The 27,372-nt window shown below is 50.7% G+C and overlaps 1 protein-coding gene across 1 annotated transcript; it reads left to right on the top strand.

Moving 5' to 3' along the window:
• Window positions 1–23,935: 23,935 nt before the first annotated feature.
• On the top strand, window positions 23,936–25,375 carry LOC125548809 (uncharacterized). Its single transcript, XM_048712348.2, has one exon. The coding sequence runs from the start codon at window positions 23,997–23,999 to the stop codon at window positions 25,005–25,007; it is 1,011 nt and encodes a 336-aa protein (XP_048568305.1). The 5' UTR covers window positions 23,936–23,996; the 3' UTR covers window positions 25,008–25,375.
• The last annotated feature ends 1,997 nt before the right edge of the window (window positions 25,376–27,372 follow it).

The raw sequence follows: 27,372 nt of genomic DNA, 5'->3' as shown, positions 1-27,372 counted from the left end.
CCATCTTAACAAACTCGCTGCGAAAAAAATTACCAGCACTTTGCATGCTCCCCTGTGTTCCACTGGTGGACATGCACGGTTGTGATTGCTCCTGATCCTTGGCAGCACGCTTCAGCTTCTCCATGATAGTTCTCAGCGAGACCTCATCATCATCACTGCCATTTCGCCACCCCGGTATTTTTGCACCTCCATCGTGGCCGCTCCTCCCAGTGGTGTTGTGCTACCTCTTGAGCACTGCCTTGGATTTCCCCGAAGAGGAAAGGATGATGCAGCAAAGTAGCGTAAGTATTTCCCTCAGTTTTTGAGAACCAAGGTATCAGTCCAGTAGGGTCTACGCGCGAGTCCCTCGTACCTGCACAAAGCAAATAACTCCTCGCAAACAACATGATAAGGGGTTGTCAATCCCTTCACGGTCACTTACGAGAGTGAGATCTGATAGATATGATAAGATAATATTTTTGGTATTTTTATGATAAAGATGCAAAGTAAAATAAAAGCAAAGTAAAAGCAAAGGAAATAACTAAGTATTGGAAGATTAATATGATGAAGATAGACCCGGGGGCCATAGGTTTCACTAGTGGCTTCTCTCAAGCGCATAAGTATTTTATGGTGGGTGAATGAATTACTGTTGAGCAATTGACAGAATTGAGCATAGTTATGAGAATATCTAGGTATGATCATGTATATAGGCATCACGTCCAAGACAAGTAGACCGACCCCTGCCTGCATCTACTACTATTACTCCACTCATCGACCGCTATCCAGCATGCATCTAGAGTATTAAGTTCATGAAAACAGAGTAACGCCTTAAGCAAGATGACATGATGTAGAGGGATAAACTCATGCAATATGATGAAAACCCCATCTTGTTATCCTCGATGGCAACAATACAACACGTGCCTTGCTGCCCCTACTGTCACTGGGAAAGGACACCGCAAGATTGAACCCAAAGCTAAGCACTTCTCCCATTGCGAGAAAGATCAATCTAGTAGGCCAAACCAAACTGATAATTCGAAGAGACTTGCAAAGATAACCAATCATACATAAAAGAATTCAGAGAAGATTCAAATATTGTTCATAGATAGACTTGATCATAAATCCACTATTCATCGGTCTCAACAAACACACCGCAAAGAGAAGATTACATCGAATAGATCTCCACAAGAGAGGGGGAGAAAATTGTATTGAGATCCAAAAAGAGAGAAGAAGCCATCTAGCTAATAACTATGTGCCGGGGTTTTTGATCCACGGGCACCTATGGGACCGGCGAACCGGGTCCCGTTTGGTTCGGCGGGGGGCAGAGGTTGCGCAAAGAGCAGATCGAGGCGAAGCAAGCGGGCGGTTGGTCGTGCCAGGGGTAAATCGAGGCGAAGCACGCGAGCGATTTACCCAGGTTCGGGCCGCAAGGATGCGTAAAACCCTACTCCTGCTTTGTGGATTGGTATTGATTTCTAGCTCCGGAGCGAGCGTGGGTGTGTGGAATTGCTGAACCTCGCGAGAGCTCTCGAGGTGGCCGACCCCCTCTACGTTGCACACGGGCCTCCTTTTATACTCAAGGGGTTACCGACATAGAGCAACGGGGGCCAAGGGCAAAAATGGAAAGGGTGCCGTGGGTAGGCACAGCTAGGTGCTGTAGTAGGCACAGCTAGCTGCTACAGTGTTATCATACCTAACCCTGAAGGCAGGGGACAAGGGCATTAAATGCCCGTCTGTGTCGCCTAGACGGCACCGAAAGGGACCGCTAGGGACGCCACCGTCTCGCCACAATAGTTGTCTTGTCAGCGCCTGCGTGCCACCGCACACCCCTAGCTGCACAGCCTCCTGCCACGTGCGCTCGGGAGGGGCCCCGGAGCGACACGTGGGCGGATGTGCTGGAGCGCGGGCGTGGAGTGGGGGCTTGTCGCAGCAAGCGCCTTGCCGCGGCCGTCGGCTTGCCGCTTCCGGGAGCTTGTCGCTCACCGGGCCTTGTCGGGGCGCGTAGCGTGCCGCGGCAAGTTCCTTGGAATGCCTCGGACGGCCTTCCCGGCAAGCGCCTCTTGCCGGGGTCTTGGGACGCTTCTGATGGCCTTCCCGGCAAGCTCCTCTTGCCGGGGTCTTGCCTCCTTCCCGGCGAGCTCCTCTTGCCGGGGTCTTGCCTTGAGTACTTTGTTCTTGAATGGTCTTCCGAGGGACCACAAGGAATCTTGGCGGTGACCTGGCAGGCCTTGCCGCGGGACGCTGCGACTGCCCGTGCACAAGTTCGGGGTACAAGGGTACCCCTACTCTAGTACACCGATAGGAGCCCCCGGGCCTGGGCCAGACACGGTGCCGAGCGCTGTTGGGCCAGGCCCAAAACAGTGCACGGGCACGCGCGGCCTAGGTCGCGCCGTACCTTCCTCCGCTTCCATCGCGCACGCCCGTAACGGCGCGCGTCGAACGCAGCGTCGTGGGTGACGCGGGCGGCGCGCGCGCGTGGGGCTGAGCCCCGTGAGCATGCGTCAAGCCATGATGAAGGTGAACGGCCCACGCCCTCTTCTCCACACGGAGGTAGGCATGGGGGCGTGGCGCATTTACTGGACGGGGCCGGGACGCGATTTCCGAAGCGCCCACTCCCCGAGATCTCGGGGTAGGGTGAGGCCACCCCATCCATCGCCTCAGTTCTGCATCTCCGCCACGCGGCTCCCATGCATTTGGGATCGCGGACGGCGGGAGCGGGGACCTGGGCCGTTGCGAGCAGAGGGGACGGGTTGGCCCGCCTCCCTGCTCTTCCTGTGCCTTGATTCGCTGAGCGGGGCGGCTGGGCTCCCACTTCGCTCCTTTATAAGGAGCGGGAAGGGAGCACCGAAGCCTGCACTCTCCCGTCTCCTCCTTTCTTCAGCTTCTGCTCCCCTTTCTCTCATTCGCCATGGAGAAAGGGAATTCTGGGCCTTCATCGGTGGCGGCGAGGGTCGCCGCCAGACAGTGCACCCTCCCCTTTTCCTCGCTCGTGGTGGCAGAGCCAGCCGTAAGGGGGAGAGGGAGGGGGCGAGGTCGTGGACGAGGTCGAGGACGAGGTCGAGGCGCTCCGGGAAGAGGCGGACGGGGCGACGCGCTAGCTTCGCCCCCGCCGGCGGCTCCTCCCCCCGCGGCGGTCCATATAGGGGACAACCCTTGCGAGTTCTTCGTCAAGCTGCGCCGGGCGCCTCGTCGTCGCCTCCGGCTTCCGGCTCCGTTCGCGGGCGCGATGGAGTCGGACCCGCCCGAGACTCTGAGATTACACATGAGGGGTTGTGGGATCAGCGCCACGCGAGTCCGCGTGGCGTTCCCAGCCCCTGGTGTGATGTATCTCGATCGAGGGTGGAAGACGTTCGCCCGCATCCACAGCTTGACAGGGGGACTCACCCTCCATTTTAAGCTGGTGGAGGGCGATCTCCTTTCCGTCAAGGTCTTCGGGTGCTTCGGCACCCGGGCGAAGTGCTGCGTGGACAGCTCCTCCGATAGCGAAGGCTCCTCCTCGAGCGAGAGTGACGAGGAGGAGAGCGGCAGTGATGGTGAGGGTGGCGGGCGGCAGGACGACGGCTCCGACTAGGTGTCGGGCGCCGTCTCGTGCGGCACCGGCGACCCTATCATCCGCGGCGCCGGCTTCTTGAACTCCCCGGGGGCGTCTCCTTGGGCGGCTGGCGTAGGGAGGTCGCGGAAGGGGAAGAGGGTTGGCGACAAGGCCGTCAGGTCGGAGTACGAGGGCGTGGTGCCCTCGACAGCGTGCTGACGTCCTGCCGCCCCTCCTTCGCACCCTTCTCCCGGCGTCGCCATCACCGTCTGGCCCCCGGATGTTCTCTTGGTGTCTTCTGGCACCTGTAGCTCGCCTTGGCGCCCCTTTCCCCTTTTCGCCTGCTTGTTCTACCTCCTGAAGAGAGGGACAGGAAAAGGATTACGGGCACCTTATCTTTTTAATTGTAAGCCTTCGGGCCTTTAGCTGTATCTTGTAATCCTCTCTTTCATGTTTTTCATCCTCTATGGACTGTACCTGTATGGGATGTTTTTTGATGAAAAAAGGGGACGTTTGCCGGGTTATTTGCCTCGCGGGTCGAACCCACGCCAAGGAGCAAATCCTTGGTATCTCTCGGACAGGCATTCCATTCCCCGACAACAAGCCCCGCCGCCTTCCCACGCCGCTCGACCTTTCTCACGCCTTTGACGGAGGTGGGAACGAGGTGGGCGCGGCCTCCTCGTTTCATCCCTTCTGCTGCCGCGACTACGACCAAACTTGGCCCCGGGAACGCGCTCCAGGGCCTAGAGTCGGGGGAGCACGGCAGTTTCTGGGAAGAAACGAGGTTTCGCGTTCCCCAGTCCATAAGAGGATGCATGAAGTGGGATAAAAGACTTATCTGATATTGTAGCCACCTGCAACTCTGGCTTGCCGGGGGTGACATCTTGGCATTCGCAGCCCCCGGCGTTCTTGCCGGGGCCCAGATGCCGGCACGCCCTTCTTCTCCTTTTCGCCTCCAGGTGGCCTGGCCAGGACGTGCGAGCCCTGCGAACGAAGGAAAAGCAAAGGGACGGACACTCGACCTCTAAGCTAGGGGTTAGCCGCTGTTAGGGACTATCGACCCTAACCAAGGACGAGACTCAGACTCAATCTAGCATGCATGCTATAGCCCCTGGGGTATGCAGCGCTTCATTTTCTGGTGCCAGGGTCTGCCCCTGGCTCTGTACAGAGGTTTACATGCAACAGCGGCAAGACTCGCACAGAGAGGTGGTTGCCGGACGGGGTCCGACAACCGCGCCTTACGAACGAAACTTGCGAAGAGGCTCGATGTTCCAGGAGTTGCTCACTAGAAAGCCATCTTCGGTCTCAAGGTGGACAGCGCCAGGCCTTGTGACTCGTTTCACCCGGTAAGGGCCTTCCCACTTCGGCGTCGACTTGTTTGGATCTTGGCCGACTGAACGCGCCGAAGAACAAGGTCGCCTTCCTCGAAGCTTCTGGCACGGGCTGGGAGCGACGGCTCGCACAGCGGCCTGAAGACGATCTTCCTCGAGGAGCAGTGCGTCATCTTGCCGCAGCCGCTCTTGCTCAAGCTCATCATGAGCGAGCACTCGAGGTGACCCGTATACGAGTTCCGTGAGGATATCTGTTCCTGCGCCAGGGTCTGCGCCTGGCTCTGTACAAAGGATTACATGCAGCAGCGGCAAGACTTGCACAGAGAGGTGGTTGCCGGACGGGGTCCGACAACCGCGCCTTACGGGTAAAACTTGCGAAGATGCTCGATGTTCCAGGAGTTGCTCACTGGAATACCGTCTTCGGTCTCCAGGCGGACAGCGCCAGGCCTGGTGACTCGTCTCACCCGGTAAGGGCCTTCCCACTTCGGCGTCAACTTGTTGGAATTCTTGACTCTGCGGCTGTGGTAGCGGCGCAGAGCTTGCTGGTAGCGAGCAGCTCGCACAGCATCCTGGAGACGGTCTTCCTCAAGGAGCAGCGCGTCCTCTTGCCGCAGCCGCTCTTTCTCAAGCTCATCATAAGCGAGCACTTGAGGTGACCTGTATACAAGTTTCGTGGGGGTAACTGCCTCTGCTCCATAGACTAGAGCAAAGGGTGTCTGTCCAGTGGCTCGATTTGGCGTCGTTCTGATCGACCAAAGAACCACCGGTAGCTCCTCGATCCAGTTTCTTCCACACTTGTGCAGCCTGTCGAAAGTTCTGGTCTTGAGCCCGCGCAGCACCTCGGCGTTTGCCCTCTCCGCTTGACCATTGCTCCTTGGGTGAGCAACAGAGGCGAAGCAGACTTTGGCGCCGAGATCTTGGATGTATTGCATGAAGGCGCGGCTCGTGAACTGTGTGCCGTTGTCGGTGATTATCCGGTTAGGGATCCCGAAGCGGCAAACAATCGACCTGAAGAACTTGACGGCTGACTGTGCGGTCACCTTCCTCACTGGTTCCACTTCCGGCCACTTTGTGAACTTGTCGATTGCGACGTACAAGTACTCAAAGCCCCCGACAGCTCGGGGGAAGGGGCCGAGGATGTCGAGCCCCCAGACCGAAAATGGCCAGGATAAAGGGATCGTCTGGAGAGCTTGACCTGGCTGGTGTATCTGCTTGGAATGGAACTGGCACGCTTCACACTTGGTTACTTGTGCAGTTGCATCCTGGAGGGCTGTTGGCCAGAAGAAACCTTGCCGGAATGCTTTGCCGACGAGTGCTCTTGCGCCAATGTGGTGACCACATATGCCTCCGTGTATCTCTGCCAACAGCTTCTGTCCGTCTTCCCGGGAATGCACCTCAATTTCACACCGTTGAGTCTTCTTCTGTACAGCGTCTTGTCGACGAACTGGTACATACTTGACTGCCAGGCTACTCTTTCGGCTTCTTCTTGCTCTTCGGGAAGTTCTCCCGTCTGAAGGAAATGGACAATCTGCTGCGCCCATGCTGGAGCCTGTGGCTCGACAACAAGGACTAAAGGCAACTCTGCTGCTGCGGGAACGTCCGCTTCTACGGCGAGAAGCTGTGTCTCTGCCGGAGCTTGACGTTCCGCGACAAGCTTGCCGGGAGCTTCAGCTTCAACGGAACAAACCCTAGGGCTTGCCGGAGCATCTGGCTAACCGGTGCTCTTGGCGTTGATCCTGGAGGTTGCTGCGGGAATATCTGCTTCGACAGCGAGAAGCTGTGTCTCTGCCGGAGCGTGACATCCCGCGACAAGCTTGCCGGGAGCTTCAGCTTCAATGGAACAAACCCTAGGGCTTGTCGGAGCATCTGGCTCACCAGCGCCTTCGGTGTTGATCTTGGGGACCTTCTTGGTGGCGGCTTCGGGAAGCTCTGCGGGCAGGTAGTCACCAGGAATCAACTTCCTCTTCTTGCTTTGTCCAGTTGATGGTGTTACGGACGGTTGAGTTAGCTTGAGCACAAAGGTCCCTGGTTCCACAGGTAACTTAAGTGCGGCACACTTTGACAGGCCATCAGCAATGGCGTTCTGAGTTCTCGGAACGTGCTCCATTTGTAAGCCGTCAAAGCGCTCTTCTAGCTTTCTCACTTCGGTGACGTAAGCTTCCATCAACGGACTCTGATAATTCTTGTTTACTTGGCGGACGACAAGCTGTGAGTCACCCCTGACAATGAGCTTCTTAATCCCAAGGTCTGCCGCGATCCTGAGACCGGCAAGCAATCCTTCATACTCTGCAGTATTGTTTGTTGCTTGCTCCTTGGGAAAGTGCATCTGGACTATGTACTTGAGGTGCTCTCCGGTGGGCGCGATAAGCAGCACACCGGCGCCGGCGCCTTGCAGCGAGAAAGCACCATCAAAGTACATCAGCCACTCTTTGCTTGCTTCTTTGTCAGGGATGCTCGTCTCCGGGATTTCTTCGTCCGGAGTTGGCGTCCATTCCGCTATGAACTCTGCCAATGCTCTGCTCTAGATAGTTGAAGTGCTTTCAAACTTGAGACCAAAGCTTGACAGTTCCAGTGCCCACTCAACAATCCTGCCTGTCGCTTCAGGATTCTGCAGTATCCTCTTCAGCGGAAAGCGAGTGACCACTGTGATCTCATGTGCTTGGAAGTAATGGCGCAGCTTTCTCGAGGCCATGAGAAGGCCGAAAAGCAGTTTCTGCACACCAGAGTACCTTGACCTAGCCCCCTGCAAGAGGGAACTGACAAAGTAAACTGGGCGCTGCACCGTTTTCTTCCGTATCTCCTCGTGTATCAGCGCGGGTTCATCTTTGTCGGGACTAGAGCTTGTCGGGGAAGCCCCCTGCTTGTCGCTGGATGCGCTTGCCGCGGTTGCTGGCTCATCATCCGCCTCTCTCTCTGCTACTAACGCAGCACTAACCACTTGATTGGTTGCCGCTATGTACAGCAGCAACTTCTCTTGTGGCTTAGGCGCGACAAGTATTGGAAGGGAGGACAGGTATCTCTTCAGGTCTTGCAGCGCAGCCTCCGCGTCCGGAGTCCATTTCATTGGACCTGCCTTTTTCAATAGTTTGAAAAATGGCAGGGCGCGCTCAGCAGACCGAGAGATAAACCTGCTGAGAGCAGCCACGCAACCAGCAAGTTTCTGAACATCTTTGACGCGCTTCGGGGCTTCAATCTGCTCAACGGCCCTGATCTTGTCGGGGTTGGCTTCAATTCCCCGCCGAGACACGAAGAACCCGAGAAGCTTGCCGGAAGGAACTCCGAACACGCACTTCTCTGGGTTGAGCTTGAGGCTGATCTTGCGCAGATTTGCAAAAGTCTCGTCCAAGTCTTGGATCAGGGTTGCTCTGTCCTTGCTCTTGACCACTATATCATCCATGTAGGCTTCCACATTTCTGTGTATTTGTGGCTCAAGAGCAATATGGACTACTCTTGCAAATGTTGAACCGGCATTTTTTAATCCGAAAGGCATTCGTACAAAGCAGTACGTGCCACATGGAGTAATAAATGTGGTCTTCTCTTCATCCTCCTCTGCCATGAAGATCTGATGATACCCGGAGTATGCATTAAGAAATGAAAACAAATCACACCCAGCCGTGGAGTCAACAATCTGGTCAATGCGCGGCAAGGGAAATGGGTCTTTGGGACAAGCTTTGTTAACATCGGTGAAATCGATGCAAAGCCTCCATTTCCCGTTTGCCTTGCGCACGACTACAGGATTGGCCAACCACGTGGGATGGAGCACTCCTCTGACGAGGCCTGCTGCTTCCAGTTTCTTGATTTCCTCCGCAATGAATTCTTGGCGCTCCACCGCCTGCTTCCGGACTTTCTGCTTGACGGGCCGCGCATGAGGATAGACGGCAAGGTGGTGCTCAATCACTTTCCTGGGAACACCGGGGATGTCAGACGGTTGCCGTGCAAACACGTCGACGTTCGCCCGCAGGAAAGCAACGAGCGCCCTTTCCTATTTAGGGTCAAGCGTGGCACTGATGGTGAAGGTACCACCAGTGCCATCCTCCTTGGCGGACACCTTCTTCGTCTCTGGCGGAGCCGCCATCGTCTTCTTGTGCTCGCCGGCGGAGCTCGATGGTGCGTCCTCGACGGCAGCGCAGCACTCCGAAGAGGCGCGCTTTCCGGAGTGGGCACCAGAGCTTTTGCCGGACTCGGTCTTCTTGCCGGTGGAGCTCGATGGTGCGTCCTCGACGGCAGCGCAGCGCTCCGAAGAGGTGCGCTTGCCGGAGAGGGCACCAGAGTCCCTGCCGGACTTGGTCTTCTTGCCGGTGGAGCTCGATGGTGCGTCCTCGACGGCAGCGCAGCGCTCCGAAGAGGTGCGCGCACCGGAGTAGGCACCAGAACTCTTGCCGGACTTGGTCTTCTTGGTCCCGGGAGCTTCAGCGGCAAGTGGATCGCGGTCTGCCATGGCTGCTGCTTCCCGGTAGATCTTGTCGGCACAGACAAGAGCGTCCTTCTTGTCGCCAGGGACAGAAATGATGCTTATCGGGCCTGGCATCTTCAGCACGTTATACGCGTAGTGAGAGGCCGCCATGAACTTGGCGAGTGCTGGATGGCCAAGTATCCCGTTGTAAGGCAACGGGATATCGGCAACGTCGAACGTGACCCTCTCAGTCCTGAAGTTTAGCTCGCTGCCGAATGTTACCGGCAGCGTGACCTTCCCCTTCGGCTTGCTCCTTCCCGGATTGATTCCTTGGAATGTGCCGGTTTCTTCGAGCTCGCCGTCAGGGATCTGGAGTTTTCGGAGCACAGCGGAGGAGATCAGGTTTAAGCCGGCCCCGCCGTCGACTAGCATCTTGGTGACCTTGAGGTTGCGGATGGTTGGTGAAACCAACATCGGCAGACACCCGACCGCGGTTGTGCGATCAGGGTGGTCCTCAATGTCAAAGATGATAGGCGTGCTGGACCACTTCAGAAGCTTGCGCGATTCGATGGGTGGCTCCGCTGCATTGACTTCCCGCACCCACTGTTTGAGTTGGCGGTGCGAGGTATGCAGGGAAGCACCCCCGTCAACGCACAAGACCTCTGTGGCTTTCTGAAACTCCTGCTCACTGGTCTCAACGTCATCCATGTCTTCATCCTCGCCGTCGTCGTCGTCGTTGTCGCGACCGCGGGGAGGTCTGTCTGCTTGCCGCTGCTTGGCCTTTCCGCGGCATCCTTCCTGGCCGGTGCGCTTCTGGCCAGGTTTCTCGGCACCCCCTTGGGCTCTCTCTTTGTCACGCCGCTCGTACTCAGCCCTCTGTTGCTGGACGAGCTGCTCGACCTTCTTGCAGTTCTGGAGGTCATGGCCCTTGGTGCGGTGAATCTTACAGTACCTCTTGCTGGAGCCGTCCCGCTTGTCGGCGACCGCCACAGCCTGACAGTTGGTGCACGCGGCAACTTCCTTGCCGGAGCTACCAACTGTAGCCTTCGTGGCGTCACCTTCATTGCCGGACTGCTCAACGACCAGCACCTCGTTGTTCTGCTTCTTCCTGTTGTTGCGCCGCCGGCTTCTCTTTGCCGGGGCGGCATCCTCACTGTCAGATCCTCCTGCTCCAGTGCTTTCCCCAGGGAATTTCCTCCCCTCCTCAGCGCGTGCACATCTGTCGGCCAGGGCATAAAGCTCGCTGACGTCCCGAATCTTGCACATCGCCAGCTCCTCCCGCATCCTGCGGTTACGCATGTTCTGATGGAACGCGCTGATTACCGTGGTAGGGTGGATATTTGGGATGTTGTGGTGTACACGGCTGAACCTCTGGGTATACTGGCGCAGGGGCTCTCCTTCCTTCTGGACGAGCAGATGAAGATCGCTCTCTTGGCCATGAGGTTTGTGGCCGCCTATGAAGGCGCCAACAAACTGATGGCATAGCTCAGCCCAGGAGGATATGGAGTTGTCCGACAAGTGCATGAGCCAGGACCTGACGTTGGGCTTGAGTACCAACGGGAAGTAGTTGGCAAGGATCTTGTCGTCCCGCCCCCCAGCAGCCTGCACCGCGATGGTGTAGATGCTGAGGAACTCCGACGGATGCAACTTGCCGTCGTACTTCTCTGGTACGTCGGGCTTTAAGTTCTTCGTACTGGGCCACTGGACTTGCCGCAGCTCACGAGTGAACGCAGGGCAACCTACCGGGTACGGCAGGTCGCCTGGTTCCCCTGGCGCATGCACATCGACAGAGGGCCCAGCGCGCTGGTCTGACTGACGCCGCGCTTCTCTCTAGCGCTCGATGCGTGTACGAGCATCTTCCCGCTGCCGTTCTTGAAGAACTTGTCGTTGGTCGCGACGAGCTCGCGGATCCGACGACGCGGTGGAGTCGCTGTCGTGGCGGATCCGGTGGGTCGGCGATCTTGGCCTTCGGGGTGGGGAGTGCACGGTGGTTGCGCCCCCACCAGTCTTGTCTCCACCGGTTTGCGCCTGGCTGACTCGCTGCGGCTGCAACGTGCTCGGCTGTCGAGGAGTGTCGCCGTTGGTGAAGCGGATGAGACTTTGGATAGTGGCCCTCCAGTCGTCGATCTTGTCCGCCGCTGGAGGGTAGTCTAGGAGCAGCTGAGCTCGTGCCAGAGCTTCCGCTGCGGTGGCGGGCGGCGGTAGCGAACGTTGCGAGGAGCGGGATACGCTCAGACTCCTAACCACGTTAGAAGGAGCAGTATCCCGTCCAGGCGACCGTGTCTCGCTCGCTCCGGCTTGTTGACGCGCATGGTGGTCCTGGGCGCTCCGAGATCCACCACCTCGATCTTGATCCAGCGAGCGCATGGTACCGTGAGTACCATGACGCTGCCGGTCCCGCGCCTCCTGAGATGGGCGCGGTGCATGCACGGACGCCGAGGTCTTGGAGTGCGCCCGGTCGTTGTGGGAGCCGGCCACGCCGCCGATGGGCAGCGCAACCTTGCCCTGGGACCTGGCAGCACCAAGAGTTCCCTCGTCGATGCGTGCCCTTCCGCCGGCGCCTGCCCCACCGTCCGTTTGCTCCGGCGGTGGGTGGCTCGGCGCGGACGGAGCAGCTGCCTCCGAAACTTTCTTCTTCGGCGGCATGTTGATGAAGATGGTGAAGATCGATGAAGAAGATGAAGATCTAGCCCGCAAGAACGCCGGATCTGATTCGCACAACTTCGACGCCCCCTACCTGGCGCGCCAGAGATGCCGGGGTTTCTGATCCACGGGCACCTATGGGACCGGCGAACCGGGTCCTTTTTGGTTCGGCGGGGGGAGGAGGTTGCGCAAAGAGCAGATCGAGGCGAAGCAAGCGGGCAGTTGGTCGTGCCAGGGGTAAATCGAGGCGAAGCACGCGAGCGATTTACCCAGGTTCGGGCCGCAAGGATGCGTAAAACCCTACTCCTGCTTTGTGGATTGGTATTGATTTCTAGCTCCGGAGCGAGCGTGGGTGTGTGGAATTGCTGAACCTCGCGAGAGCTCTCGAGGTGGCCGACCCCCTCTACGTTGCACACGGGCCTCCTTTTATACTCAAGGGGTTACCGACATAGAGCAACGGGGGCCAAGGGCAAAAATGGAAAGGGTGCCGTGGGTAGGCACAGCTAGGTGCTGTAGTAGGCACAGCTAGCTGCTACAGTGTTATCATACCTAACCCTGATGGCAGGGGACAAGGGCATTAAATGCCCGTCTGTGTTGCCTAGACGGCACCGAAAGGGACCGCTAGGGACGCCACCGTCTTGCCACGATGGTTGTCTTGTCAGCGCCTGCGTGCCACCGCACGCCCCTAGCTGCACAGCCTCCTGCCACGTGCGCTCGGGAGGGGCCCCGGAGCGACACGTGGGCGGATGTGCTGGAGCGCGGGCGTGGAGTGGGGGCTTGTCGCAGCAAGCGCCTTGCCGCGGCCGTCGGCTTGCCGCTTCCAGGAGCTTGTCGCTCACCGGGCCTTGTCGGGGCGCGTAGCGTGCCGCGGCAAGTTCCTTGGAATGCCTCGGACGGCCTTCCCGGCAAGCGCCTCTTGCCGGGGTCTTGGGACGCTTCTAATGGCCTTCCCAGCAAGCTCCTCTTGCCGGGGTCTTGCCTCCTTCCTGGAGAGCTCCTCTTGCCGGGGTCTTGCCTTGAGTACTTTGTTCTTGAATGGTCTTCAGAGGGACCACAAGGAATCTTGGCGGTGACCTGGCAGGCCTTGCCGCGGGACGCTGCGACTGCCCGTGCACAAGTTCGGGGTACAAGGGTACCCCTACTCTAGTACACCGACACTATGGACCCGTAGGTCTGAGGTGAACTACTCACACTTCATCGGAGGGGCTATGGTGTTGATGTAGAAGCCCTCCGTGATGGATACCCCCTCCGGCGGAGCTCTGGAACAGGCCCCAAGATGGGATCTCGTGGATACAGAAAGTTGTAGTGGTGGAATTAGGGTTTTGGCTCCGTCTCTGATCGTTTGGGGGTACATAGGTATATATAGGAGGAAGGAGTATGTCGGTGGAGCAATAGGGGGCCCACGAGGGTGGAGGGCGGTCCTGGGGGGGTAGGCGCGCCCCCCTACCTCGTGGTATCCTCCTTTGTTTCTTGATGTAGGGTCCAAGTCTCCTGGATCATGTTCGGTGAGAAAATCACGTTCCCGAAGGTTTCATTCCGTTTGGACTCTGTTTGATATTCCTTTTCTTCGAAACCCTAAAATAGGCAAAAAAACAACAATTCTGGGCTGGGCCTCCGGTTAATAGGTTAGTCCAAAAAATAATATAAAATTGGATAATAAAGCCCAATAATGTCCAAAACAGTAGATAATATAGCATGGAACAATCAAAAATTATAGATACGTTGGAGACGTATCAAGCATCCCCAAGCTTAATTCCTGCTCGTCCTCAAGTAGGTAAATGATAAAAACAGAGTTTTTGATGCGGAGTGCTACTTGGCATAATTTTAGTGTAAGTCTTCTTAATTGTGGTATGAATATTCAGATCCGAAAGATTCAAGATAAAAGTTCATATTGACATAAAAATAATACTTCAAGCATACTAACTAAGCAATTATGTCTTCTCAAAATAACATGGCCAAAGAAAGTCCATCCCTACAAAATCATATAGTTTAGTCATGCTCCATTTTCGTCACACAAGAATGTTCTCATCGTGCACAACCCCAATGACAAGCCAAGCAATTGTTTCATACTTTAGTAATCTCAAACCTATAAACTTTCACGCAATATATGAGCGCGAGCCATGGATATAGCACTATGGGTGGAATAGAATATAATGAGGGGGTTATGTGGAGAAGACAAAAAAGGAGAAAGTCTCACATCAACGAGGCTAATCAATGGGCTATGGAGATGCCCATCGATTGATGTTAATGCAAGGAGTAGGGATTGCCATGCAACGGATGCACTAGAGCTATAACTGTATGAAAGCTCAACAAAAAAACTAAGTGGGTGTGCATCCAACTTGCTTGCTCACGAAGACCTAGGGCACTTGAGCAGGCCCATTGTTGGAATATACAAGCCAAGTTCTATAATGAAAATTTCCCACTAGTATATGAAAGTGACAAAACAAAAGACTCTCTATCATGAAGATTATGGTGCTACTTTGAAGCACAAGTGTGGCAAAGGATAGTAACATTGTCCCTTCTCTCTTTTTCTCTCATTTTTTCTTTTGGGCCTTTCTCTTTTTTATGGCATTTCTCCCTTTTTTCCTCACTTGGGACAATGCTCTAGAAAATGATGATCATCACACTTCTGTTGATTTGCAACTCAATGATTACAACTCGATGCTAGAACAAAAGATGACTATATGAATGCCTCCGGCGTTGTACCGGGATATGCAATGAACCAAGAGTGACATGTATGAAAGAATTATGATCGGTGGCTTTGCCACAAATACTATGTCAACTACATGATCATGCTAAGCAATATGACAATGATGAATGTGTCATGATAAACGAAATGGTGGAAAGTTGCATGGCAATATATCTCGGAATGGCTATGGAAATGCCATAATAGGTAGGTATGGTAGCTGTTTTGAGGAAGATATAAGGAGGTTTATGTGTGAAAGAGTGTATCATATCACGGGGTTTGGATGCACCGGCGAAGTTTGCACCAACTCTCAATGTGAGAAAGGGCAATGCACGGTACCAAAGAGGCTAGCAATGATGGAAGGGTGAGGGTGTGTATAATCCATGGACTCAACATTAGTCATAAAGAACTCACATACTTATTGCAAAAATCTACAAGTCATCAAAAACCAAGCACTACGCGCATGCTCCTAGGGGGATAGATTGGTAGGAAAAGACCATCGCTCGTCCCCGACTGCCACTCATAAGGAGGACAATCAAATAACACCTCATGTTTCAAATTTGCTACATAATGTTTACCATACGTGCATGCTACGGGACTTGCAAACTTCAACACAAGCATTTCTCAAATTCACAACTACTCAACTAGCACGACTTTGATATTATTACCTCCATATCTCAAAACAATCATCAAGCACCAAACTTCTCTTAGTATTCAAAACACTCATAAGAAAAAATTTACTAATCTTGAACACCTAGCATATTAGGATTATTTAAGCAAATTACCATGCTATTTAAGACTCTCAAAATAATCTAAGTGAAGCAGGATAGATCAATAGTTTCTATAAAACAAATCCACCACCGTGCTCTAAAAGATATAAGTGAAGTACTACAGCAAAATTATATTACTCAAAAAGATATAAGTGAAGCACATAGAGTATTCTAACAAATTCCAAATCATGTATGGCTCTCTCAAAAGTTTTGTACAGCAAGGATGATTGTGGTAAACTAAAAAGTAAAGACTCAAATCATACAAGACGCACCAAGCAAAACACATATCATGTGGTGAATAAAAATATAGCTCCAAGTAAAGTTACCGACAGAAGTAGACGAAAAGAGTTAGGTGTCCTTAGATTATCTTGGGGGTGCCATGGGCATCCCCAATCTTAGGCTCTTGCCACTCCTTGTTCCATAATCCATCAAATCTTTACCCAAAACTTGAAAACTTCACAACACAAAACTTAAAGTAGAAAATCTCGTAAGCTTCGTTAGCGAAAGAAAACAAAAGACCACGTCAAGTATTGTAATGAACTCATTCTTTATTTATATTGGTGTTAAACCTACTGTATTCCAACTTCTCTATGGTTTATAAACTATTTTACTAGCCATAGATTCATCAAAATAAGCAAACAACACACGGAAAACAGAATCTGTCAAAAACAGAACAGTCTGTAGTAATCTGTAGCTAGCGCAAGATATGGAACCCCAAAAATTCTAAAATAAAATTCTGGACGTGAGGAATTTATCTATTAATCACCTTCAAAAATAATTAACTAAATATCACTTTCCAAATAAAAATGGCAGCAGTTCTCGTGAGCGCTAAAGTTTCTGTTTTTTACAGCAAGATATTAAGACTTTCCCCAAGTCTTCCCAACGGTTCTACTTGGCACAAACACTAATTAAACACAAAAAACACAACTTAAATAGAGGCTAGATAAATTATTTATTACTAAACAGGAGCAAAAGGCAAGGAATAAAAAAATTGGGTTGCCTCCCAACAAGCGCTATCGTTTAACGCCCCTAGCTAGGAATAAAAAGCAAGGATAGATCTAGGTATTGCCATCTTTGGTTGGCAATTCTTCAATGAGGCATCTACCATTTTTAGGAATTTATTTCTTTTTAGTTATCAAACTTTTAGGCACAAGATTGAAAAATTCATTTGTAACAAATGGTTCCTTAATGATAGCAAAAAGATTGCGATGAATACTTACAGATTTGAGATCCACAGTATCCTTACTAGAGGATTCACCCTTATTTTTAGGAACATACATAAGTTTGGCAATTTTAGTGGGAGGACTTGGAGTATTCTTTACGGAAGAAAAAGAGGTTCCCAAGTTGGTAATAATATCCTCAAGTTTATCGATTCTAGTGGAATCGTGATTTATTTTCTCATTAACTATGGGTTCCTTCTCTCTAATATTTTTCAAAGTGACTCCTACTTTAGATCCATATTGAGAGATTCGGTTGTGGATCTTTTTATCCAAATTTTCAATTAACTCTACGGTGACAACCTTATTTTCAATGATTTCGAGCCTTTGCATTACATGCTCCAAAGTTAATACAGTCCCATTAACCAAAAGAGGGGGTGAGCCAAACAAATCTACCATAGCATTATAAGAATCAAAAGTATGGCTACCCAAGAAGTTCCCTCCGGTAATAGTATCAAGGACATATCTGTGCCAAGGAGTAGCGCCTACATAAAAATTGCGAAGAAGAACGGAAGTAGATTGCTTCCTGGTAGATCTATTTTGAGCATTGCAAATTCTATACCAGGCGTCTTTTAGAGTTTCTCCCTCCCTTTGCTTAAAATTTAGAATTTCATTCTCGGGAGACAACGGAGAAGATAAGGGACTAGCCATAACGACAAGCAAACGGAAAAGAGGCGAATAGAGCAAGAGAGGGAGGATAGAGAGAGAGCGAGGGCGAATAAAACGACAAGGGTGAAGTGGGGGAGAGGAAAACGAGAGGCAAATGGCAAATAATGTAATGCGGGAGATAAGGATTGTGATGGGTACTTGGTACATTGACTTTTGCGTAGACTCCCCGGCAACGGCGCCAGAAATCCTTCTTGCTACCTCTTGAGCAATACGTTGGATTTCCCCGAAGAGGAAAGGATGATGCAGCAACGTAGCGTAAGTATTTCCCTCAGTTTTTGAGAACCAAGGTATCAATCCAGTAGGAGGCTACGCGCGAGTCCCTCGTACCTGCACAAAGCAAATAACTCCTCGCAACCAACGCGATAAGGGGTTGTCAATCCCTTCAGGTCACTTACGAGAGTGAGATCTGATAGATATGATAAGATAATATTTTTGGTATTTTTATGATAAAGATGCAAAGTAAAATAAAAGCAAAGTAAAAGCAAAGGAAATAACTAAGTATTGGAAGATTAATATGATGAAGATAGACCCGGGGGCCATAGGTTTCACTAGTGGCTTCTCTCAAGAGCATAATTATTTTACGGTGGGTGAACGAATTACTTTTGAGCAATTGACATAATTGAGCATAGTTATGAGAATATCTAGGTATGATCATGTATATAGGCATCACGTCCAAGACAAGTAGACCGACTCCTGCCTGCATCTACTACTATTACTCCACTCATCGACCGCTATCCAGCATCCATCTAGAATATTAATTTCATGAAAACAGAGTAACGCCTTAAGCAAGATGACATGATGTAGAGGGATAAACTCATGCAATATGATGAAAACCCCATCTTGTTATCCTCGATGGCAACAATACAATACGTGCCTTGTTGCCCCTACTGTCACTGGGAAAGGACACCGCAAGGTTGAACCCAAAGCTAAGCACTTCTCCCATTACAAGAAAGATCAATCTAGTAGGCCAAACCAAACTGATAATTCGAAGAGACTTGCAAAGATAACCAATCATACATAAAAGAATTCATAGAAGATTCAAATATTGTTCATAGATAGACTTGATCATAAACCCATAATTCAACGGTCTCAACAAACACACCCCAAAAAGAAGATTACATCGAATAGATCTCCACAAGAGAGGGGCAGAACATTGTATTGAGATCCAAAAAGAGAGAAGAAGCCATCTAGCTAATAACTATGGACCCGTAGATCTGAGGTGAACTACTCACACTTCATCGGAGGGGCTATGGTGTTGATGTAGAAGCCCTCCGTGATGGATACCCCCTCCGGCGGAGCTCCGGAAAAGGCCCCAAGATGGGATCTCATGGATACAGAAAGTTGCAGTGGTAGAATTATGGTTTTGGCTCCATATCTGATCGTTTGGGGGTACATAGGTATATATAGGAGGAAGGAGTACGTCGGTGGAGCAACAGGGGGCCCACGAGGGTGGAGGGCGGTCCTGGGGGGGTAGGCGTGCCCCCCTACCTCGTGGCCTCCTCCTTTGTTTCTTAACGTAGGGTCCAAGTCTCCTGGATCATGTTCGGTGAGAAAATCGCGTTCCCGAAGGTTTCATTCCGTTTGATATTCCTTTTCTTCGAAACCCTAAAATAGGCAAAAAAAACAGCAATTCTGGGCTGGGCCTCCGGTTAATAGGTTAGTCTCAAAAATAATATAAAGGTGGATAATGAAGCCCAATAATGTCCAAAACAGTAGATAATATAGCATGGATCAATCAAAAATAATAGATACGTTAGAGACGTATCATGTTGTCAGCACTAGCATTGCCGCCCATCCCACCATCATCCTTGTCGTCTTCCCTCTTCTTCCCTCCCACACCACCTTCTTCCTCCTCATCCTTCTCTTCTTCATCTTCACATTCGTCCTTCTGAGCTCATCCTTCTCTTCCTTCTCGTCCTCCTTCTTTTCATCCTCCTATTTCTCCTCTTTTTCAACCTCTTCCTTCTCTTGTTCCTCATTTCCCTTATTGTGTTCCTCATTTTTGTCCTTGTCTTCATTATTTGCCTCTTCCTCCTCCTCCTCCTCCTCCTCCTCATCCTCCGCGTCATCCTCCTCTTCCTCCTCCTTGTCTTCCTCCTCTTCCTCCTCCTCCTCATCATCTTCTTCCTCCTCATCATCACCCCCCTCTTCCCCTTCCTCCTCAACCCCCTCTCCCTCCTTTTCATTCTCGTCGACATCCATGCGCTCATTGTCACCAGGTTCTGTTTTTGTTGGTGGGCTGCTCTACAAACTGTCATCATCATCATCTTCTTCAATGACGTTGTCATCATCACCTTCCCCATCAGATGCGTCCTCATCTCCAGATTTTTCGTCGTAATCTCCTTCCTCCTCTTCCTCTTCATCTGAAAGTCCTAGTTCCTCTTCCTCCATTTCCTCCTCATCATCATCAGACAACAAAAGCCTCTCCTCATCACGAGTTCTGTTGCCCTTTCCTTTCTTCTTCCTTGCAACATCTTTCACTTTAGGAGTTGCCACTGCTCTTCTATGCCTTTCCTTCATAATTGGTTGACGTGCATCTGGAACCCTGGAAGCACTCGTGGCCGCACATCATCCCCCTCATCCAGCTTGCCAACACCTAGCACAAACTTCCCCACTTGGGAAGATATTTCATAGCACGTGTTGTGTACCAACACCGGCCACTTCTTCTGTTTCTGCAAAACAACAAAACAAGAGCAGTAGAAATGATGAGTACATAGAAAAACATACATTTCATTATCAACTTCGCATAAAAAAGTGTCGGATACTAGAAAGCAAAAGAAAAGAACATACATTGATCTCGTAATTCTAGGGCAACTTGGCAGCAACAAACTTCTGGATATGATCCATGCTCCCAAACAGGCTATCTTGAGCACACCTTGAGAACTCAGTTTTCAACTATTTGTGTTCATGGGCAGGTGTCAGAAATCAACAGCCAGGAAAAAAGTGGGAACATTTAAAATCAACAAATAAAAAAATGATCTTTATTGTGAGGTTTAGCAATTGCCTGACTAAATTAGGGCAATAGCATGCATATTGTTGGGCAACTCCAAGGAAACTTGGTACATGGACAAGGACACTAACAACTGGAAAACCCCATAAGTAACTCTTTGGACCGAACAACATACAACTCCAAATGTATCCTGCTGATGAGCAACTACAAAAAATAGGGCAACTACAACTATGCAGATGGGCAACTCCCAACCGTAATTAGAGCAAGTCCACCTCTGATTATGGGAAACTACAAAACCTACTAGTGAGCAAGTCCACCTCCAAAACTACATGCCTACTTGATAAACATGAGGCTCTACATGCTGAACAACCATGAAAAAATGTGCATGGGAAAAAACAGGAAAAAACTTACTCGCAGCTTTCCATATACACCCTTTCTGATCATGTCCTTCTTCATGACTGCCCTGATGAGACCCTCGTTCCATGCTTTAACCCATGGATGAATATTCGGTGTGCTCTCATCCACAAAGTCCTTGGAAATGGACCTGTAGTCCACATCTAGCGAGTCGAGGTAAATGAGTTGTCTCACAGACCAAAACACAAACAAAAGAAAAGAAGGACACATGTTAGTTTCTTGAAACTATTGAAGAATAAAAACAATGAAAAGAAAGGCAATTAACCAGAAAAAAACGGGGGATCCAGATCATTTTACCACTAGGTGGAATAGGCAACAACATATAGTATCCTTCTTGTCTAGAAAACCCATGAAAGTAATTCTAAGCTGGTCAACAACGAACTGGTAAACATCTAAATTCACAATGTCACGTGGGTTCAACGCAGCTGAATAGGCAGGCGGTGACACCTTCAAGCTGGTTGTCGGTGCAAGAAAACAACTGAAAACAATGACAAGCCAGGCGATTAAGAACGTGTCATCATGAGAAACTCCCATCTCCTTTATCATCTCCACCCACTTGGTCATTGTTGGCGCAGGCCCTGAAGGAATGTTGAACATCCCATTGAAAAACTTTACTATCTGGATCGATTTCATATCCAACCTTGTTCCGCCCCCTTGGCAGACCCCATATCCTTTCAACACTGTCTATGTCGACCGGGATCTTACCCCTCTCAGGTATAACAAGCTGGGACAACTCCAGGTCATAAGAATCCATGACAAACTTCACGATATCTCCTTTCATTGTTATCGTGCCGATATCAAGTACGCCGCCAAAACTTATATCACATATGGCTCCCCTTTGAAGGTCTTCGAGGGAAGCCTTTAGAGTGAATAGTCTTGAAAAGGTGATGCCATGTTCCTTGGTGGCGGCGCACTAGTACCAATCTGTGGAGAAAAACAGAAGAATTCAAAACTAAAAATAAGGCAAGGTTGTTGTGCCTGGTAAACTGAGCAACTACATCTACATTAAAAAGCAACTGGTACTACTATACTAGGCAACTGGTACTACTATACTAGGCATCTGGTGGTGAAAAAATACATGAAAATTGATTGTTTTTTATATAAAGCGGAAATAATAACAAAAGAACAAAAATAGCAAACCCAGTATTCAAAAAACCTAGCAAGCGTTGAGCAATACATATTCAAGGAAAAGACATACCTAATGTCCCTGCCTTGAGATAAACTACAACAAAAACATCCCCCCTAGCCCCCCTACCGAATTCAAGTTTTTTTAATAAAATACCTCGTCTCTGCTTTTCTTCACATGTTTCATCTGCCTCCCTTCTTCATCACGAGGAACGGAATCAGTGGCCCGTTTCCCAGCCCGTCCACCCCGGACAGGATTCTCATTCGTTCGCTCGCGCTTGCGTCGAACATTGCTTGTTGTTTGGACCAGCTCCTCGTTTCCCTCATTTCCAGCTTCGCCATCAGTCCTCCCCGCAATCCTCTTGCTTTTTTCGGGCCATTCTGTAAAACAAAATGTGCAACACCCAAAAAATAAAAAAATTGTCATTTGGGTGGAAAAAATACAAGACCTAGAAGAACAATTATACTTGCACATAAAAAAATGAGTGAATTCAACAATATCATTGGTGAGTACAGAAAAATGTGCCTCTGTTTAACATCACCTAACTTCATTCACCATGACTATTGCAAAACAAATGCCTATTATTCCTAATGACATCTCGTCTGCTATTCGGGCCAACTAGGTGGTGAATCTAGGCAACTGCAGGATGTTGGGTAGGCAACTTATAGCAACAAGACAATAAAAATAACTAATTACCCAAAAAAAGCAACTAATGTTATATTTCCTTGCAAAATGAGTAGTAAAATTGAGCAACTACTATCATATACATATACAACTACCCCTGCAGATCCAAGCAACCCCAAAAAGCAGCCAAAAACCGATAAGCAACTTTAAAAATATATTGTAACCAACTATTTTAACAAAAAGATTGAGCAACTACTGTCTCATGGCTACACAAAGCTGCCATCAGATCCAGGCGACTCAAAACAGCGCCCGATGGGGTGAGAAAAAACAGCAACAGTTGTGCAAAAAATTCATGGCAACTTGTGAGAAAAAGAATGAGCAACTACTTCGCCTAGCTACACAATGCCCCCATTAGGTTCAATCCAGGCACTCAAAACAGCACCCGATAGGTGTGAGAAAAATACAGCAACTGTTGCACAAATTCATGGCGACTATGTGAGAAAAATTGAGCAACTACTGTCGCCTGGCTACACAATGCCCCCATTAGATCCAGGCAACTCAACGTCGCCGATGGCTGAGACAAAAATCAGCAACTGCTTCGCAAAATCATGGCAACTATGTGACAATAATTGAGCAACTATTGTCGCCTGACTATACAAATCCCCTCGTAGATCCACGCGCTCAAACAGCACCGAAAACACCCTAAATCTCGACGGGGTCTCAACCCCCAACCTCCCTCACCATATCGCCAACCTCAACATTCAGATCTCGACCCCCCTACAGAAACACGACCGTTGTAGATGCAATGCACAGGCCCCGCAGATGCCATGGACAACCCGTGCCCGCCCTCCTCGCCCTCTGTGCTCACCCCGACACCTCACCCAAACCCTAGCCCTCGCCCTCACCAAGCCAAACCAGGAAAAAAGCAAGGACGAGATGCGGGACTACCTCCGCCTGTAGCCGCAGCCGCCCCGTGCCGACGAATGGCCTCCCACGCCGGCGAATCCACGACCGCAGTCCCCTGCAGGTCGTCGTCGGGAGAGGAAGAGGCAGGGGCAGAGGCCGTTTCGAAAATGGAGGGGCAGAGGATTTCAAATGGAAAGGGAAGGGGAGAGCATGCGAGCAGCGGTTTCGCCTGAATTAATGAGGCAGGGCCCATCACTATGCCCCGGTTGGAACCGTTACAAACAGGCGGTCGCGATCTCGCGCATTGTACGATCGAGCGGCCGAATCGTGCGATTGCACGATTAAGCGATTTAGGAAATAAGAAATAGAAGGAAAGAAACGTACGTACGTGAGGCAACTAATTGTGCCAAGGTTCTTGGCTACACCCAACAGCAGGCCTAGCACTCATTCTTTAACCCTTGCCTAATAAAAACACGCAGCCGAACGTGGCCATAAAATGCTGGAGCATGCTGGTAAATTTACGCTTATACGCGTGACAGCTCACAGGCAGAGAATACCGAATAATACCTCCTTGCCAATCATGAGTTGTCAACGTTAGGGCAAGCGATTCCTCGATCCTCATCCAGTCATCCTCCTCTCACCACTGCTATATATATAAGCACATACGACCCCGAGGCCAAGACGTAGCCAGAACCAGACACACATCTACCTCCTCTCCCCTTCCTTTCTCCGAGCCACCGAGCGAGCGACGAGGGAACAATGGTCGGGCGAGCGGCGGCGCCAAAGCGGAGGGCCGGCAATGGGCGGACGAAGATCGCCATCCGGCGGATCGAGAAGAAGGGCGCCCGACAGGTATGCTTCGCCAAGCGCCGGCAGGGCCTGTTTAACAAGGCCAACGAGCTGGCGGTGATGTGCGGCGCCCAGGTGGCCGCCGTCACCTTCTCGGACGGCGGAAAGGCCTTCTCCTTTGGGCACCCCTCCGCCGAGGCCGTCGTCGACCGCTTCCTGGCGGGGGGAGGCGCGTTGGTCCAGGGCGCCGCCGCCGACGACGACGAGCTGAAGAAGCTGCACCAGCTGCACGGCGAGCTGCGCACGCGGTTGAAGGAGGTGAAGGCGCGGAAAGGGCGCGTGGTGGAGGCCATGGCAAAGGAGCGCGCCGCGGGGGATCAATTTGCGGTGTGGCTCGACCCCGAGTTGGGCGACATTGGGGAGGAGGAGCTGATGGCCTTCGCCGCCGAGCTGATGGTGGCGCGGGCCGCCGTCTCGGACCGCGCATACCAGGTGCTCTTGGAGGCGCAGAACGTCAGCCGCATGCTGCAGGCGCCCCCGCCGCCACAGCAGCAGCTCTTCGGTTGTAGCACCTTTGAGTTTGGTGGCAGCAGCAGTGGCAACGCCGGGATGGGGATGCAACAGATGCAGATGGTGATGCCTTCGACGCAGGGGTTCGCCGTCGGGATGCATATGCACCAGATGTCAATGGCAATGCCTCCGCCGCCGGGCTTGGCCTACGGGGTGGATTTGCAGCAGATGCATATGTCGGTTCCTCCATCGCCCGTTTTTGGCGCCGGGACGGAGATGCAGCAGATGATTATGGCGATGCAGCCGCAACCAGTGTTCGCCGCCGACACGGAGATGCAGCAGGCGGCTATGGCGATGCCGCCGCCGCCGGAGTTTCCTGTTGGGATGGCGATGCCTCCGCCGCCGGGGGTCGCCGCCGGGATGAAGATGGTGCAGCAGGGGCCCGGGATGAACATGGGCTTCCCCTACTGAGGAGAAGAAGACAAGATCCATACCAAGTCTGAGTCTGTGAGAGTCAGACTCTATGACACCGATCTCTTAGTTCGTTATCAATCTATTTATATTATACACCGATCTCTTAGTTCGTTATCAATCTATTTATATGATCCTGAGTGCAAGATTCATTATCCTAGTAGTATCAATTAAATTAACGGCTTTGCTAGAACTCATCTAGTTGAGTTTTAGTTATGTCTCATTCACTTTTATAGCCATTGGATTGATACTGTAAGATGCGTGTGTGCTGATGTGGTTTGTAGTACTATTTTTATCTGTTTTTGTTTTCAGGTGAATGGAACCAAATTACATCTCATCTAGATGAGTCCTAGGCACTCCCTTAAATTAATGGCTTGTAATCTATTTGTATCAGTGGCACCGAGACAGAAAATTAAAGAATGAAATACTGTTAGTAGGCATTTCCTTTGGTTCTCTCTGGTGGCAACAGAACAAAAGATTTATGCGTCTTAATTGTTCAAAAATCCTATGGAAATTTGTGGGCTGGACCATGCCTTTAACGGGAGAGCGCCATCCAACAGCTAGCCTATGGATCGGCGCCTATCTAATGAGCCATCAGCATCTAACATTTTTTAGGAAAATACATATGGCTAAATGTTGATCTCCAATGTTACTTCATAGTAGCCTTTGTTCTAAGCAAAATATGCTTATTAGTATTATGTTATTTTGCAGGCTTTTTCTCAACTTTGTTCTCGGGGCCTTGCTCATGGTTTTGTTTAAACAAGGTATTTCATCAGAAATCATATGGCATGCATGGATTAAATCTTGAATTTTGCTAGCACTAAATATTGGTACTAAACATGGTGTACGTAGCTTGTCAGTTTTACCTCATAATCCTTTTTTTAGATAAAAGGCCTTGGCCCGTCTTTATAAATAAAGCCACACGGCAGCGTCACAGACCCGAACACCCAAACAGATAACAAGAACCGCGAATGCATCGATCAAAGCCTACAGCAGGCGAAAGAAGATCCAGAGCGATACATGGCACCCTGCCATACACGGTGAAAGAAATATGCCCTAGAGGCAATAATAAAGTTATTATTTATTTCCTTATATCATGATAAATGTTTATTATTCATGCTAGAATTGTATTAACCGGAAACATAATACATGTGTGAATACATAGGAAAACAGAGTGTCACTAGTATGCCTCTACTTGACTAGCTCGTTAATCAAAGATGGTTATGTTTCCTAACCATAAACAAAGAGTTGTTATTTGATTAACGGGATCACATCATTAGGTGAATGATCTGATTGACATGACCCATTCCATTAGCTTAGCACCCGATCATTTAGTATGTTGCTATTGCTTTCTTCATGACTTATACATGTTCCTATGACTATGAGATTATGCAACTCCCGTTTGCCGGAGGAACACTTTGTGTGCTACCAAACGTCACAACGTAAATGGGTGATTATAAAGGTGCTCTACAGGTGTCTCCAAAGGTACATGTTGGGTTGGCGTATTTCGAGATTAGGATTTGTCACTCTGATTGTCGGAGAGGTATCTCTGGGCCCTCTCGGTAATACACATCACATAAGCCTTGCAAGCATTGCAACTAATGAGTTAGTTGTGAGATGATGTATTACGGAACGAGTAAAGAGACTTGCCGGTAACAAGATTGAACTAGGTATGGGATACCGACGATCGAATCTCGGGCAAGTAACATACCGATGACAAAGGGAACAACGTATGTTGTTATGCGGTCTGACCGATAAAAGATCTTCGTAGAATATGTAGGAGCCAATATGAGCATCCAGGTTCCGCTATTGGTTATTTATCGGAGACGTGTCTCGGTCATGTCTACATTGTTCTCGAACCCATAGGGTCCGCACGCTTAAGGTTTCGATGACAGTTATATTATGAGTTTATGAGTTTTGATGTACCGAAGTTAGTTTGAAGTCCCGGATGTGATCACGGACATGACGAGGAGTCTCGAAATGGTCGAGACATAAAGATTGATATATTGGACGGCTATATTCGAACACCGGAAGTGTTCCGGGGAAGTTTCGGATAAAACCGGAGCACCGGGGGGTTACCGGAACCCCCCCGGGGGGTTAATGGGCCTCATGGGCCTAAAGTGGAGAAGAGGAGGGGCTGCCAGGGCAGGCCGCGCGCCCCATCTCCCCCTAGTCCGAATTGGACAACGAGGGAGGGGCGGCGCCCCCCCTTTTCCTTCTCTCCTTCCCCCTCTCCTACTTGGACAAGGAAAGGGAGGGGAGTCCTACTCCCGGTAGGAGTAGGACTCCTCCTGCGCGCCTCCTACTAGGGCCGGCCGCACCCCCCCCCCTTGGATCCTTTATATACGGAGGCAAGGGGCACCCC

This window comes from Triticum urartu, chromosome 3A (genome assembly GCF_056163025.1).
Source record: "Triticum urartu cultivar PI428250 chromosome 3A, HENAU_Tu73, whole genome shotgun sequence".
Lineage (NCBI taxonomy): Eukaryota > Viridiplantae > Streptophyta > Magnoliopsida > Poales > Poaceae > Triticum > Triticum urartu.
This window is presented reverse-complemented; position numbering and strand designations above follow the sequence as displayed.